This window comes from Xenopus laevis, chromosome 1L (assembly GCF_017654675.1).
Source record: "Xenopus laevis strain J_2021 chromosome 1L, Xenopus_laevis_v10.1, whole genome shotgun sequence".
Taxonomy (NCBI): domain Eukaryota; kingdom Metazoa; phylum Chordata; class Amphibia; order Anura; family Pipidae; genus Xenopus; species Xenopus laevis.
This window is the reverse complement of record NC_054371.1, coordinates 142,099,307-142,116,807: the sequence shown is the minus strand read 5'-3', so window position 1 is coordinate 142,116,807 and position 17,501 is coordinate 142,099,307. Positions and strand designations below refer to the sequence as shown.

Genomic DNA, 17,501 nt, shown 5'->3' with positions numbered 1-17,501 from the left:
CTGAAAGTCATTGTTTAAATCAATACAGGAGTTTGAGCCCTTAATGAGATTAACTATTAGTCAAATCGCTTGAACACAGAGTTGTTCAAGCAATTTGAAAACCTTGTTTTTAAGTAGCCCAAAAAAGCATGACATCAAAGCACCTAAAACTTTGCTTACAGATTTGGTCACTAGACCTGAGGCAAACTTGAGGTTCTCATTGTATTACCACAATTAAGTCCAAATCTGTGGTTATTGCACCAGGGTCTTATTGATAAAAATGATGTGGGGCAATTTACTAACATTTGGGTTTCACAAATCACATTTTTCTCTAAAAATTATATTTTTTAAAATTTCTCTAAAACTATAAGGGGTCGATTTACTAACAATTTTTGATTTTTTCCACGAATCTCTAAACATTCATGGTTTTTAAAAAGATTTATTAAGGGGCAGATTTATCAAGGGTCGAAGTGAAAATTTGAATTGAAAAAATTAAATTTCGAGCTAATTTTTGTGTATTTGAAAATTCGAATATCGAAATTTATCATGTACTGTCTCTTTAAAAATTCAACTTCGACCATTAGCATCTAAAACCTGCGAAATTGCTGTTTTAGCCTATGATTCAAATTGGAATGAAAACGACCTATTCACCCGTTACTTCAAAATTTGACCCTTGATAAATTTGCCCCCCAATGTAAAAACCACAAAAACTCTAAAAAAAACTTCTCCAAGTAAAAGCAGTCGGGGTCCCATAGAAGTCAATGGGAGCTGTGCTGATCCTATTGGACCTTTTTTTTAGTCATTCAGTCTTTTCGAGGTCTTCAGTTTTTTGCAAGTGATTGTCCAAAAAACTTAAGGTTTTCATATATTTAGTGCATTGTTCAGCTTATTTTCCTGTTTAGACTTTTTCAATTCGGATGATTTAACAACTTTCATGGCATTCATGGTTTTAGAGAAACGGAGTTTAATCGTGGTTTTATACTACTAAAATTTGACCTTTAATAAATTGGTCTCGAGGTGTCTGTGATTAGGCAATTCTGTTAATATTAAGGGATATAGTGGATTCATTATACACTGTCCTATGTTTGGGTTCAATATGGGTATGGTATCTCTTAAAGTTAGATTGCAGAATAGAAAATATACACTTGCATGGACTCAACCCACTCATTTTGAAGCATTTGTGTGTGGATAAATACATTTTTTTTTTTTTTACTATTTCTTGTGAGCCTGTAGTGCTTATCTCTTGTATTCTATTGATCACATCAAGTCACACCTTTATTCAACCTGCCTTCACCCAAATGCTATTGTTTAAAAAAAAAAAAATCTTTTTTTTCAAATTCTTTTTATTGGATTTATTGGAGTTGACTATTTTGACAGCATGTAAATATATGTGCAGTTCTATGTATATAACATTCAAAATTCTACATGAACAAGTAATGGTAAACATTTTGACCTGTTTCTCAACTATTATTTCATTGATCGACAAATAGATTCTGAAAATCCAGTAAGAATTCATTTGTAAATACAAATCAGCAATTATGTGAATGGCCTGACTATATTGTATACATGCCTTGTCATTCAACCTAAAATTCTTCAGAAATACTAGATTAAATAACGACTGCTCTATCTTTGCACCTTAGCTAATTATATATTCCACTACGGATCAAAAAGCATGTCACTTAGCTGGAGTAGTAGCGTTGACCTCTGTGAGGTTTCCAACAAAGGCAATGCAGTTCATTAAAAGTTGCATCTCTTAACTGCTGATCTGTTTTATCCAAATGTTCAAACTCTTTTCCAACTGCTTAGAACTTCTTTACGCTTTCTTTAGAGTTTTTTTTTTTGTGTTGGTTTATAAGCCCATTTTACAGATTGCTCTTTAATACACCATCGGTTTAAGTGGTACTACTTGTTTTCCCTCTATCCCAATTACATGGTTGTGCTTGTTAGCTTTATTTCTTTATACTGTAGTCATTAAAAAGAGTTTACATTTGAAAAGTGTGTCATTGACTTTTATTGTGATAATACCATGGCGCTGCCAGAGAGAACTATAGCACATAGTTGTGTAGAGGATAAATAAGGATGTGCTTCCTACTGTACAGTTATTGCATGATTTGGGCAATTAGGTAGCAAAGCAAAGCAAGCAAAGAGAAGTTGCTACAGGAATTAAGAGAGACAAAACGAAGTAATTAAAACATCATCATGTCCTAGATTAATCTAGTACTACAAAAACTCTATATATAAATATATATGTATATAGATAGAAATAGATAAAGGTAGATAGATGATAGACAGATAGATAGATAGATAGATGACAGATAGATAGATGACAGATAGATAGATAGATAGATAGATAGATAGATAGATAATAGATAGATAGATAGGTACAGTAGATAGATAGATAGCAATAGATAGATAGATAGATAGATAGATAGATAGATAGATAGCACAATGTAATCTTTACTGTAAAATATATAGTGAATAAAGTACCCCCTCTTGTAAAATATAAGGATATTATAAGTTACCGAGGAGTTTCATGACCATATAAAAACACGAGGCCGAAGGCCGAGTGTTTTTATACAGGTCATGGAACTCCGAGGTAACTTATAATATCCTCATATTTTACAACTGGGGGTACTTTATTAATTATAATACACAAATTTTAGTGAGTCACGTGACAGAAATTACATCACTACTCACCGTTTATAACTGATGACATCACTACTCACCGTTTATAAGGATATAATTTACAAGATATTCATGGCTTTTGTGTATTATATAGTGAATAAAGTACCCCCTCTTGTAAAATATAAGGATATTAAAAGTTACCGAGGAGTTTCATGACCATATAAAAACACGAGGCCGAAGGCCGAGTGTTTTTATACAGGTCATGGAACTCCGAGGTAACTTCTAATATCCTCATATTTTACAACTGGGGGTACTTTATTTATTATAATACACAAATTTCAGTGAGTCATGTGACAGAAATTACATCACTACTCACCGTTTATAACTGATGACCTCACTAGTCACCGTTTATAAGGATATAATTTACAAGATATTCATGGCTTTTGTGTATTATATGGATATTAGAAATTCTATAGTCATGGGACAAGACAGGCTGACACAAATGATAGCAGCTCAGCACTGATTTTAACTGATGACATCAGTTAGCTAGGGAATAATATTTCCCCTATTGGAAGCATGTTATACGATAAGTCATAGAGGAGTTCTATGACAATATAAAGGTCATGCAACTCAGAGATAACTTCTAACATTCTCATATTTTACAGCGGTGTGGGGTATATTATGTTTTATAATACACAAATATTGAGTGAGCCACAAATGACACCACCAAAAACCTTGACGTTTTCGAGATTTATTATACCCCAAGGATGGAAAAAGTTTGCTGTGGTTAGCCCCAAAATCTGACTATTTGGACTTTTTGGGCAAAAATCTGAAAAATTCGGGAAAAAAATTGTAATTTGATGAATAAGGCCCTAAATATTGTATGTGCACTATATGATTAACATAGTAAAATGTAGTGTGTTATGTTTGAAGGGCCATGGGATGAATTTAAACCTATAAAAGCTGCCATGTGGCCTACTTCTCCTCTAATTAAACAAGGTCAAGGGGCACATTTATCAAGGGTCGAATTTCGAATTCATGTGATTTTTTTTTAACTCTAATAAATTCAAATATACTTGAAATTTGATTGGGGGAGTTATTTAATAAAAAAATAGAATATCTAAAACTCGAACGAATATTACCAACCCGGAAACTCAAATCAAATTAAACTAAACTTGAATCAAGTTTTTTTTCTCCAAAAAAAGACTTGAATGTCAGGAAGGTTAGTAACATGTTCAAATGAGTCCCTGGACCTCTCCGATGGACTTATACACACATGAACTCGGCAGGTTTTAGCTGGCAATAGTCGAATTTGAATTTTTAAAGGGCATGGGTTTGATAAATTCGAATCGAGTTTGGATTATTCACAAATCGAATTTGAGAGTTTTGACCATAAAAAAATTCTACAATTTTCATTTTCAATTCAAACCTAAATAAATCTGCCCCCACCTGTCATCCCTTACATATATAAACCTGCTGAAGGAAAAACATTACAATGAAAAATAATACAAACTTTTCTGCATTGACTTGTTTTTAATTAGTGGAGGACAGTCAATTATGTCTAAAGATTTGTAAGCTTCTATTCATGTTACTGACCCATTATGACTATTTCAGTGACCATAAACAAGACATATCTGCACTTTACATATTGACTGAATTCAAGGCTTGCGGGGGAGAAAAAGGATAAAGATCAATAAAAACATTTGTTTAATAGGGTTTAGCACTAAAGGTATCTGAAGACTAGTAGAATACTATTTTTTTTTTCCTTTCCTGATCTGAAAGGCTTGTAGTTTTAATGTAGGGTTTTGATAATAATTAAATTGCATATTCTTATCTCAAGAGATAAAATATACATTATAAAATTAATTGACAATACTGTACCTACTGGAAACTTTCAATGAAGCTGAAAACTTGAATGTTTTAATGAACTGAGAAAATAAATATAATTGTTTAAGACTATCCCCCTTGACTTTTATAGAACCTCACCAGCATTTACTTGCTGGGATTTCATGTTTTTTTCTCTTTAATAAAAAAAAAAAAAACATTTATAGTGAAGGGAAATGTAAAGCTAAGCAACTTTTATGCATTAATTACCAATTAATTACTAATTAACAAAAGCTATTTGTATATGTAATCATGGACAGCTTAATGTACAGCCTTCCCTAGGCTATAGCTTGGGGGCCTAGTGTGACCAGGGGCCCAGCTAGCTTTTTCGTTTATTATTTTTGTTTAATATTTATCTTTATTTGCACTGCTAGGAGTAAAAGGCAGACAATGCACATGCATGCACCCAGATGCATGCAGATCAAGTGACATCACTGGCATGAGCCAAATCCAACCCGGCAGAGAGCTCAGGTGCATGCAAGGCTGGATCTGCACACATTTGAACCCAGAAGTAGAATAGAAAGGGAGCCTGTGGATGTAGCCTAGGGGCCCCACATCTCATTAATCTGCAACTGTATAAAATTGCTATGAAAACCAAGGTACACCTAGCTGTGTATCTTCTGTGCACTCTTGGCTTTAGCTCCTGAATCAATGGGCATATTTATTGTAACCAAAAATGAATGTTCTCCACAATACAGCCAATTTATTTAAATGAGAGTTTTGGAGAATTAACTCTGCATTGGTGAATATTCTCTTTGCTTTGGCTTCTTCAGTGGATATTCTTCAGTTTACTAGCACAAGAAGGAATCTTTGTTAAGAGAATTTACTGTAGGTTTAGGTTGGCAAACTGCCATTATAAAGATAGAACTGTCACTTAAGCATCTCATTATCACCTCATCCATGCTATTAACCCGCACATCATCATTTCTTTTGGCATAAATTCTTTAGAGAAATTTCCCCATTATATACTTTCCCTCACAAGGGTGAATTTCACCACATTCACCACATTTCTCTTTCAACAGTGTACTTATGATTTTTACACACTTAAATGTAAATATTATAAAATATAATAATACTAAAAATACATTTTCTTTAAATATGCAAAAATCCATAATGATTGGACAGTATTCCCCATCCAATAACCTGTGCTGAAAAACATCTAGAAAGCATGCACTCCTGGAACACTCTTAGGGCTCTTACAGACAAGCGTTTGAAGCTGCGCTCCCCTGCGTTCCATTTTTATGTGTTCAGCCGCAGGGTAGCGCAGGTGTTGACGCATTCAGTTTTCAATTTCAATGGGGCTGTACTCACACAGGCGCATGTAGGGAGCACAGCTTCAAACGCTCGCCTGTAAGAGCCCTTAATCTTCTCTATTATCTCCATGTTACTGGCCAAATAGTAATGATGCAACAACAATAAACATAACACTTTTTGCTTAGATACTGAGCCCTTGAGGGGGAGAAGGCTACATTCCACAACATTTCTGGTAGTTCCATAACAACATTCCTATTGCTCCTACTTTGCCAGACACTTTCTAAAGCTTTATTGGCAATTCCGTACTAAAAAAAACTTTCAACTTCAATTCAATTCAATTACTGCAATGGAAAAATGTGGCCTGGCCAGGTTTTATATAATGGAAGGCGTGTTATCATTATCCAGCTATTTTATTCAATATTGTATTTCAATTGTTTTTCAATGATCAAGTTTTTTTTCCAGAAAACCTTTGTGATTGTACCAATTTGAGTTTTTTTTTTTATATTTATGCTAGTGATCAAGTGAGATCAAAACTGAAAATTTGACCAGGTTTAATCATGATTTTGTGTAGTGATTGCATTTAAAAACACTTTAATTCAAGAATTTATAAATTTAACCCCATAATAAAAGAAAATCAATAAATTTTTTTGTAAGAGTAAAATGTGCAAAAGGCATACTTAAGCCAGTAAAGGAAGCAGAGGGCCAAGTGGGAAAAACATTGGCTACATTGGTCTTCAAAAGCTTCTGCCCCAGGGCACTTGAAAATTAAATGTACATACTTATTATAAGAACTTATAAATTTGGACATTCTAATATGTTGGCCCAGTTGTTCTTGCATTTGACCAGCACAGGGTTCTGTATCAAACAGAGAAAAGTTGTCAGACATTGCACAAATGTCCAACTGGCAGCTTCTATGTTTCTTAAGGTGTTTATTCTACTTGTTGTTGCAGGGCTACAACCCTTTAAGTATGACCCTATGAAGACAGATTACCCCCTGTAATTCACTGTGCAACACACTTCCTATATGTAATATATTAAATATATTTGTATTGTAAAGCTCAATACAAGTATGCATATATGATCAAAAATAATAACATCCATAAAAATACAGGTATGGGAAACAATATAGGGATACAATATATAGAGAAACCCATTATCCAGAAAGCTCTGAATTACAGGCCAGCCCCATAGACACATTTTTAAAAAAATATTTCCTAAGACATAATCCTTATTAATGGCAAAACAATCTTATTGGGGTTATGGGCAGGCACATTTATCAAATGTCTAATTTCATATTCATGTGATTTTTTTAAAACTCCCATATACTCAAAATTCAACCAATTGAAATTTAATAATATAATCACATTTTCTCTGCTCTGACGAATTGAATCAATCCGAAAACTCGAATAGAATTTGTTTTGAATTAGAAAAACTTGAATTAAATTAAAAAAATCTCGATTTGAGTTTTTTTGTCTGAAAAAACACTTGAATGTCAGGAAGGCTGCAAACATCATCAGATTGATCCCTGGACCGCTTCCATTGACTTATACAGCAATTTGGCAGGTTTAAGGTGGCAAATAGTCGAATTGGAGTTCTTAAAGTGCCAGAGTATGATAAATCTCAGAATTCAAATTCAAATTAAAACTTGAATCGAGTTTGGATAATTCACAATTCGAATTTGAGAATTTTGACCCAAAAAAAAATTCAAATTCTAATTTTCACTTCGATCCTTAATAAATCTGTCCGTAAATGTTTATATGATTTTTTAAGAAGTATGGAGATCAAAATTGTGGAAAGAACCCTGGAAAACCCCAGGTCTTGACCATTCTGGATAACAGATCCCATACCTGTATAGAGATTAACATACATTGTTTACATACACCTAGTTATCTACTACATTTGCAATATTATCACCCACAATACAATTTTGTAGATTTTCTTAAGTTTAGGAAATATAGATATATATATATATAGTTTAAACATCCACAACAAAGGGAAGATCTTTTTTTTACATGGACATTACCCTTTAAAACTTGCATAGTTTATCTACCTTCAAAAAACAGACACGACACACAAGAGCTTCTGATATTGCCAGTTAGATAAGAAAATGACTGCATTTATTCCCAGATTTTACTGTGCTTTTTCTTACCTTGCATCCTTCACACGTGATGACACCATAGTGAATTCCTGATGATTTATCTCCACAAATTTTGCATGGTATCACTTCAATTTGTGCTGAAAAAGAGACGAGACAGCTCAGCTGACAGTGCACTTTCTCTTAGCCTCCCTGATTCTTGGCCATTGCCAAATGCAGCTATGGCTTTTGATACAGACTAATAAAAAGCAGCAGTGTGTTATAGATTCTGAAGTCAAAATGCATTAGTCAGGCTTTCTTTTCAAAAGAGCCAATAAATAGCTGGCCGACATTTTAAACAACTTTTAATATTTCTGAGGTGATACAACAGTAAACAATATAAAGCAATGCATTTTTCAGTTCTGTTGTTGGACTACAACTCCCAGAAACTCCTGGTGGCTTGGTTCACAGGAGATTTACAACTGTTTTTTCAAAAACTGATGGCTCCAGCTTGGATATACCCTTTTTTCTAACAGAGCTTAACAGGTTACCACTAATTGTGTTTTAAGTCTCGTTCAAGTCTGTCTTTTACATTCCAGTGCAGCTGAACCATCTGCCTGAAAAAGGAAATTGGATCTGACAGTTGATGTATTCAAATTATGGGTGTGGGTACGTGCAATCATATCTGATTTTCAATATAGGCAGTCTCTCCAGCAGCACTTGTGGGAAAAATGCAGAGCTTTGATAAATTATGTATAAGGCCCCAGCACTTCTGCAAACTTGTAGTCCCCATTTAGCTCAACGCCCTTGTTTTATTTCAAGCTGACACAATAAATAATGCTTTTATAAACATGTTAGCAGGGGACCTTTTTACCCATAAAGTGGATCACCGTACCAGAGGCCACCCCTTTAGACTAGAAGAAAAGAACTTTCATTTGAAGCAACGTAGGGGGTTCTTCACAGTCAGGACAGTGAGGTTGTGGAATGCACTGCCGGTTGATGTTGTGATGGCTGATTCAGTTAATGCCTTTAAGAATGGCTTGGATGATTTCTTGGACAGACATAGGGGCAAATTCACTGAAGTGCGAAATGGCTAACGCTAGCGCAAATTCGCCATCATTTTGTTACTTCGCCGATTTACTAACGGGTGCTTGCGTAAATTCGCTAGCTAGAAGTGGACCTATTCTAGCGTTACTTCGCACCCTTACGCCAGGTGAAATTGCGCTATGGCGAAAGGACTTAACTACACTAATTCACTAACTTGTGCATTTTACTTAGCGTTACCTCTTGCGCCAGACTTGCCTTCGCCACCTTAGACCAGGCAAAGTGCAATAGAGTAGATAGGGCCTGCTTCAAAAAAAGTTGAAATTTTTTCTAAGTCCCAAAAAACGCTGGCGTCTTTTACTTTTTTAAGGGTGATAGGCTGAAAAAGATCGTACATCTTTCCCCCCAACATTTCCTAACATATGGCACCTAAACTATACAGTGGGCACATGTATAGGGCAAAATAACAACTCTGCAAATTAGGCATCGCTAGCGTATGTTCACTTTGCTTGACGAAGTAACGCTACCGCAACTTCGCTACCTTTCGCCTCCCTGAGCGCAACTTCTGATTTTAGTCAATTAGCGCCGCCCTGGCGAAACTTCGTCTGGCGAAGTGCGGCGAAGCCAATGCTGGCGCAACTTCGAAAGTAAATTTGCCCCTTAATATCAAAGGCTATTGTGATACTAAGCTCTATAGTTAGTATAGGTATGGGTATATAGAATTTAATTCAACGTAGGGAGGGGTGTGTGTATGGATGCTGGGTTTTCATTTGGAGGGGTTGAACTTGATGGACTTTGTCTTTTTTCAACCCAATTTAACTATGTAACTAACTGTGTAAGAAAGAATCAGACAAACTCCAGCCTCTGTTGTCTTGCTGGCAAATTCTAAGCATGGAGGTACTTGTGCATCCTGACTGTACATTTGCCTGAGAGGCATCTATCCTTTTGTGTCAAAGCAGGACAGTTGGAAGGGAATGTGAAACTGAAAACTCCATTACTAATTGTACGCACAAGGTAAAAAAAAGAGCCATAGCATTCCTAGAAACAGCTTAAATTACTGTAACTAACACGCGGAGTACCAAGTTTCCTTTGCAGTGTTAATGAGTGTCACAGTCTGTAACATTTCCTTTGCAGTGTATGTTTCATCGTGTATAGTTGCAAGCTATTTTTTTTTTTCTTAACATTGTTGTGAGCAATTTACAAAGCTTCAGACTTTTGCACCTCCACTAGCAATACAAAAGATACTGTAGCTGTCTAGAAAACTGCGCTGGGGACTAAGATCATTAAGGAAGCTTGCCCCCCTGCCACTTCTCATCTTCCAACAATGGCTTGCTCTTCTATTTGCATATTGTGTCCAATAGACTGAATGCTGGGTAATCCTCTAATCCATTATGCTTTTTTAAGTGTTTTTTAGCACCCAGAGTTTTGTGAATTGTTTCTTTCTGCCTGTCAAGCAATCCATATTGCTGTGAATGAATAGGCAGGTCTTAACGAAACAGTAATACTTCTTTAATAAAAGAGACCATAGGTGAACTACTAGCTTGCCAAACAATTTGCTAATGGTAACAAGTTCAGTTTGTAAAAGTATACTTTCTTTATTACTAAAGCTGGTTGCATGTCATCTGCTTGGCCAGTAGACCAATGGTTATATATTGTGCAATCACACCCAATCACAAAAACTGTAGGCACATATATATATATATATATATATATATATATATATATATATATATATATATCACTCTGATACCGGCACTCTCGATAACTGCGGTAAATGTGCCTGGAGAGACAGCAAAATAAACTAAATATATTCTTCTGGATATATATATATATATATATATATATATATATATATTTATATTTCTGGCTAATCCATTTTTAGTTCACTAATGCATGATTTCTGATTCATATTCATGTGTGTGCAAGTGTTTGTGTGTGCTGCTTTATCCATTGAGGTACTGTACATACAATATACCTCCAAGTCAATTTTTTCTTTTTAAGGAAAAAAGAAAGAGAATGGCCACACAACTGGGCTTCCACTATGGATTTCATGCCAAGAACAGTATAAAAGTACTATCCACTCCAGGGACATGGGGAAAACAGGGGAAGAAAAGTCATGGCTGACTTAGCATAATCCTAACAAGGTTTACTGTGGGGAATGGAAAACATTTTTAATAAATATAAAAAACAAATGAAATGTATGTGGATTCCAATGGAGGCTGATACTTATAAAATGTTTTTTTCATTTTAAACCACTTGCAGCTGAACCCCTATGCATCAGGTTTTTTTTTTTTTTTAAATACTGTGATTTTCATTTATGAAGCAGCTAGCATTTTCACACAGACTTTGAAATGTGATACATTAAGCAAAAAAAACACAATTGCAATGCATACTAAATGTTGACTAAAAGGAAATGGGTAGCAGGAGAATTTTACTATAGGGCTGTTCTGCTGATACTGCACACTTTCCCTAAAGAGATTAGTATTCTAATTCCAAATATTATACTGCACAGGCTATCTTATATTTGAGCTCATCAGATCCAGCATTGTGCCTATAATCTCCAGCAGCATTACCCAGTGTTTATATAAGCTGCTAGCTGAGCATTGATGAGGAAGCTTTTTTCAATTGACCAGAATAATCAGAAAAAAAAAGCTTTGAAGACCAGCAATGTAACTTCAAGGGTGTTCATTACCAAACATTTAACTTTTGCTACCACTTAATATTCATGCTTAAACAAGCCTTATTGTTGGTTTACATACCCATAAAGTATATAATTACCCTTATATTTTGCCTCTGACTCTTCTCACAGATACCCTGCACAGTCATACATATGAGCTCTATTGTATCTTCACACAAGGGAACATGTAGAATATCATATAACACAGCGGGGGGCAGTTGACAGGTACAAGTGCATGCCTATATAGATGTCAGGGATAAGACTTTAAATATCTTTACTTATGGTAAAAGTTACATTTTTTTATTTATAGGGTTAGGGCTTCTGTGAATGAAAAAGTTCACAGTTACATTGCTTTACATATTGACAAATGTATATCTAGAACGTCCCATACTCTAATAGACTGGCTATCTCCATCTGGACCATACTTGCATATCTTTAGAGATACCATAATAAACTTCATATACACACTGCTCTCAAATACTCTGGGAACTTTTTCTATGTAAATAGGCTGCAGTCTGGTCCCATCTATTCACTGGTGGGAAAACTTTCAAGGTCTTTCCACTTAATAGTCCAGCTAATCCAGCGTTCTGCACTTCTATAGTGGACTATAATAAGAGTTGTTAATATGCACACTACAAATAATACATTTTAATATTGTACCAGTGCATATTGTCTGCAATAAACTTATAACTGAGAAAAGTCATAAACAGGAAAAAAAATTACTAAACAAGAACAGATTTGCATTTTGCAGTTCAGGTATGGAACCTGGGGTTTCTGGATAATGGATCTTTCTGTAATTTGGATCTTCATACCTTAAGTCTACTTGGAAATCATCTAAACATTGAACAAACCCAATAGGCTGGTTTTGCTTCCAATAAGGATTCATTGTGTTTAGTTCGAATCAAGTACAAGCTACTGTTTTATTATTACAGAGAAAAAGGAAACAATTTGTAAAAATGTGGATTATCTTGTTAAAATGGAGTGTATTAGAGATGGCCTTTCCATGATTCTGAGATTTCTGGATAACAGATTTCCAGATAATGGATCCCATACCTGTATTTATATTTCATGGGTAATGGGGAAAACATTCTATTCAACACACTTTATGAAAAAGATATAGTCCTGGAGGAAAATCAGGTTGGCTTAATGTGTAGAATTTTAAGTCAATATTAATTAAGAAGTGAATAGTTTACTTTACATTACTTTACTTTACATAAACTGTCACCATACGTTGTAGGAAAATCCTGAAAACTGTTGCAAAAATAAGATTCTACATTGACTTTGCAAATTATATTGGTGGTGACGTAACAATAAAATTACAAGAGCTCTAAATAAATCAATTGTAATACATTTCTTTTGCTAAGAAGCAGGTAAAAACTATAAACTGATACTAAATTTCAGTTATTCTTTAATATTCAATTTTAAAAAAATCTGTATTTTCAGTACAGAACTTCTTTCTTTTTTTAACAAATATACAAAAAGTTAAAATTAAATTATATTTCACCAACATAAGTTGTACTAGCCTGACACCCAACTAACCAGTCCATCTATGCATTAAGCTACTGTATACAGTACTTGTTTTATACCATGCATGCTACCTTGTTTTAGAAATTTTATAAAAGTGCTTACACTCACCAATCACATCAGATTTCATTCTAAAACGAGTCTCACACATTTTGCACTTGCAAAAGTAAACAAGGGGAAATATATTCCCGTAATCATTCCAGCTACTGAGCAGAATGCTTCTTCCCAGAGAGTCTATATGAGAGCATTAATGAGATTAAGTGAGGGAGATGTTCAATGCATAGACTGCTCCTTTCAATTACACATGAGTGAGTGACAGTCACAGTAAAAGGAAATCAGAGGGCTTATTTCTTAGGGAAAAGATTATGAGGGCACACCTTCTGCTTCTTTATTTTTTTTTTCTTAAATTGATGAAAAAAGCTAAGTACCTTTTTTTTCATTTAAGAGAGAGATAACATAAACAGTCAAGTGCATTCAGCCAAATGAAGGCTGAAAATAAGTGCTCCAGGGAATGAATTCTCCAGAAATGTATTACTTTCCAGGGATATGTACAAAGACACTGTGGTTTTGTAAGCGGCAAGAATAGGGTTATTAGTTCAAATAATTTCTATTTCCAGCATACAATTCCCTTTGATAAATCTTCATAAAACAGACTGTAAGAGCACAGTTTTCTTGGCTCAGAAAGAAAAAGCTTTGTAAGGTAATAGTTATTAGAAAAAGAGACATAAAAGTTGTGAAGAAATTAAAGTAAGATTGCAATGTTAAAGATATTAATGCATTTAATTGTGTTACTGTGCGAGAAATAATGAGAAAAACATAACCTCGTGATAATCATATTTTTTTTACACTTTTTGCTGAGTGACCCTGGTGGTGGGAAAATTAAAACATTTTTAACTATCTACCCATGGGCAAAAGGGTAGACAGTAAATGCACAATAAGAGTGCCTTCCATTTGCTATTTTTAGTACAAAATAAATGTAAAATGCATTATTTCTTTGTATTTGTACTGTGAGTCCTAACACAGTTTTTGTTTGTCTTTAAATATTTTATCCTCTAGGACTGCATGAGGATCCGTAGCAATTGCTGACTGCATACAATTGATACTGTTGATTGTACTTACATTGTGTGCTATGGGACAAGTTACTTGCAATTTCAAAGTGGCAGAAAGTCCAAATGCATCAAACAAATTTATGTGTGGTAATTCATTATATAATTCTTATGCACATCTACCCATGCCTTAGAGAGCCCAAAATTTAAAAAATGCACACAAAAGATCATTTTTGCACACATAGTCGTAGAGAAATAACAGGGAACCTTGTTTCCCACACACTGCTTCTGGAGGAAACTATGGGGCAAATTCACTAAGAGACGAAAATGCTCTAGTGACGCCTTCGACAGCCGAAGTTTCCACAGGACGCCACTAATTCACTAAAATCCGAAGTTGCGCTCGGGGAGGTGAAAGGTAGCGAAGTTGCACTAGCATTAATTAGTCAAGCAAAGCGAAGTTGCGCTAGCGATGCCTAATTTGCATACGGCGCCAAGTTAAAGTACAATGGACATATAAGTTGCAGCAAATACATTACACTACACAAACCTGGGAAAGCTTCATAAAATCAAATAGAGTTGTTATTTTGCCCTATACATGTGCCCACTATATAGTTTGAGGTGGCAAAGGCAAGTCTGGCGTAAGATATAACGTTCAGTAAAATCCGCAAGTTAGTGAATTAGCATAGTTACGTTCCTTCGCCATAGTGCAACTTCGCCTGGTGTAAGGGTGCGAAGTAGCGCTAGAGTAGGTCCACTTCGCTAGTGAATTTTCACCTGCACCCATTAGTAAATCGTCGAAGTAACAAAATGACGTCACGCTGGCGAATTTTCGCTGTCGTTAGCCACTTCGCCCTTTAGTAAATTTTCCCCTATGGGTGACGTTTTGTTGAAGTGATTTTTTGAAGCAAAATATATTAAAGTCTATGGGCAAAAATAAAATAGAATCTATGGGTGACTTTTTTCTCACTCCAATTGCATTAAAGTCAATGGGTGTTTTTCTCACTCTAAATGCATTGCAGTCAATGGGATAGGTGCTTTTTTTGTTTCTCACTCCAAATGCATTAAAGTGAATGGGTGCTTTCTTCTATGCTATTTTTTTTTCACAGCAAATTTTTGTTGCAGTTTCTTGAAAAATCCACTGATGGCAAAATGTGGAATTTCGCAGTGAATCCATACATGGCAGAAAGATTTGCTCATCACTAATTAGCATCTAAAATGCCCAATGTAATTCTCCCTGTTTTTACCATTACATTAACCAAAATTAAAAGCTTTCAAAAAATATTTAGGCTGGCACTCAAAATGAACCACCATGTAGAAGAAATGCTATTAGATGTATGCATGGGCATGTCTAGGGCACCATGACCCCATAACAAATTTGGTGAGCTTTATTCTTGGTGCACTGGTTATAGGTGATAAAGGTGTGCTGCTTTGATACACCACAATGTGTCAGAAAGTATATATAGTCACTAATATTTGTGTTACAAATATATGTTTTTTTTGGTTACTAAAGATTTCATGAATCTCCTACATAAATAGTTAAAAACATAAAAACCTTCGTAACAAAAACCCTGCATACATTCCATCAGTTTGGATTACTTCACTGCTTATTTTTTATTGCTTGTACATACCGTAGAGTAAATTAAGAAAAAAAAATCAAATGAAGCATCTGAGTAGTGCCTTAATAATTAATGGAGCCTGCTGTTAACAGGAACTAGATAGTGAAACTGAAGTGTAGAGAACTGCACAGGCTTCATATATATTTTAAGCATAGAGCACTCTCACCAAGGAAAAACGAAGAAGATGGATTTGGTGGGGTGCATACTTCAATATATGAAGTTGTTAACAAAAATGAACTGCCATCATAGATACAGCTTGAAAACATGATGCGTAACTCATTCATCCCCAGAACATAAGATGTATCAGCATTTATTCAATTTTGACATTTAGAATGGTAACAAACACAGACCCTGCATTACAGTACTATATATATATATATATATATATATATATATATATATATATATATATATATATATATATATATATATATATATATATATATATATATATATATATATATATATATATATATATATATATAGGTAGATGGGATTTTTTATTTTCAGATTATATGTTTTATTGAGCTGTCACTTTATTACATGTCATAATTTATCAGTTCTCTTGCCTACATGCATGACATTAGCTTCAGTTATGACCTATAGGGGCTAATGTGTCACTATGTGCTTAACATTTACTGTGTATAAATGGTGCAACCACCCTTCAGGGCTCTTTCTAGATGACGTATACCTCCAACATTCCACTGACACTCAGGGGTTTATTTATCAACGTCTGAAATTGATCTCAATATTTTCTGAAAAAAACTCTGACCAAATCTGCATGGGTTATTTGGGCAAATTTATTAATGCACTTTCCCGAACTTTTTTCAGAATTTCCTTTCGAAAACTACGGATTATTGCACGAAACACAGCGCAGATCAAAAAATCTTTTTGACTTCTCCCATTGACTTATATACAACCTCGGCAGGTCTGAGATGGCGGATTTTCGGATTCTGACTTTTTCCATCCTTGGGGTACAATAAATGATGAAAAATTTGTGATTTTTTTTACTTAAAATTTGTATTTCATACTAAAAAAACATGAATGTTTTGGGTTTTTGGCATTCAGAGTCTAGTAAATAACCCCCTACATGAGTACATAATGGAACTCAACAGCAATTCATAAAACATTACATTACATTTAGGTATGCCTGAGGATGGACCCTGTAAATTCACAGCATTGTCTTTTATTGCTATTTTATTGCTAGTAGAACTGTAATGTGATTTATAAAGCTAATTTATTTTGCCCAATTGCTAAAAGGTACTACTGGATTTGTTTCAGTGTGCTGTTTGTTTCAGAGGGCATTGTAGGTGTATGGCCTAGCTCATAAGATTCTCACCTAGTTACTAAGAGACCTTATTCAGCCACAATCTTTTTCCATAAGAGGAAAATGAGTGGTTTATAATTAGGGATGCACCGAATCCAGGATTCGGTTCGGGATTCGGCCTTTTTCAGCAGGATTCGGATTCGGCCGAATCCTTCTACCCGGCGAACCGAATCCGAATCCTAATTTGCATATGCAAATTAGGAGCAGGGAGGGAAATTGCGTGACTTTTTGTCAGAGAACAAGGAAGTAAAAAATGTTTTCCCCTTACCGCCCCTAATTTGCATATGCAAATTAGGGTTCGGATTCGGTTCGGTATTCGGCCGAATCTTTCACGAAGGATTCGGGGGTTCGGCCTAATCCAAAAAAATGGATTCGGTGCATCCCTATTTATAATTAAAACTGTCATTATTAATGCTTATAAACAATAAGACATTAAAGGGGGAAAGTAATT

The 17,501-nt window shown here is 34.8% G+C and overlaps 1 protein-coding gene across 1 annotated transcript in view; it reads right to left on the bottom strand.

Moving 5' to 3' along the window:
* The window catches only part of rorb.L (RAR related orphan receptor B L homeolog), a 130,693-nt gene that overhangs the window by 23,531 nt on the left and 89,661 nt on the right, over positions 1–17,501 (bottom strand). Inside the window, exon 2 of the mRNA XM_018258813.2 lies at positions 7,892–7,977. Within this exon, the coding sequence (XP_018114302.1) occupies positions 7,892–7,977 (86 nt within the window). The remainder of the gene's footprint in view (positions 1–7,891; positions 7,978–17,501) is intronic.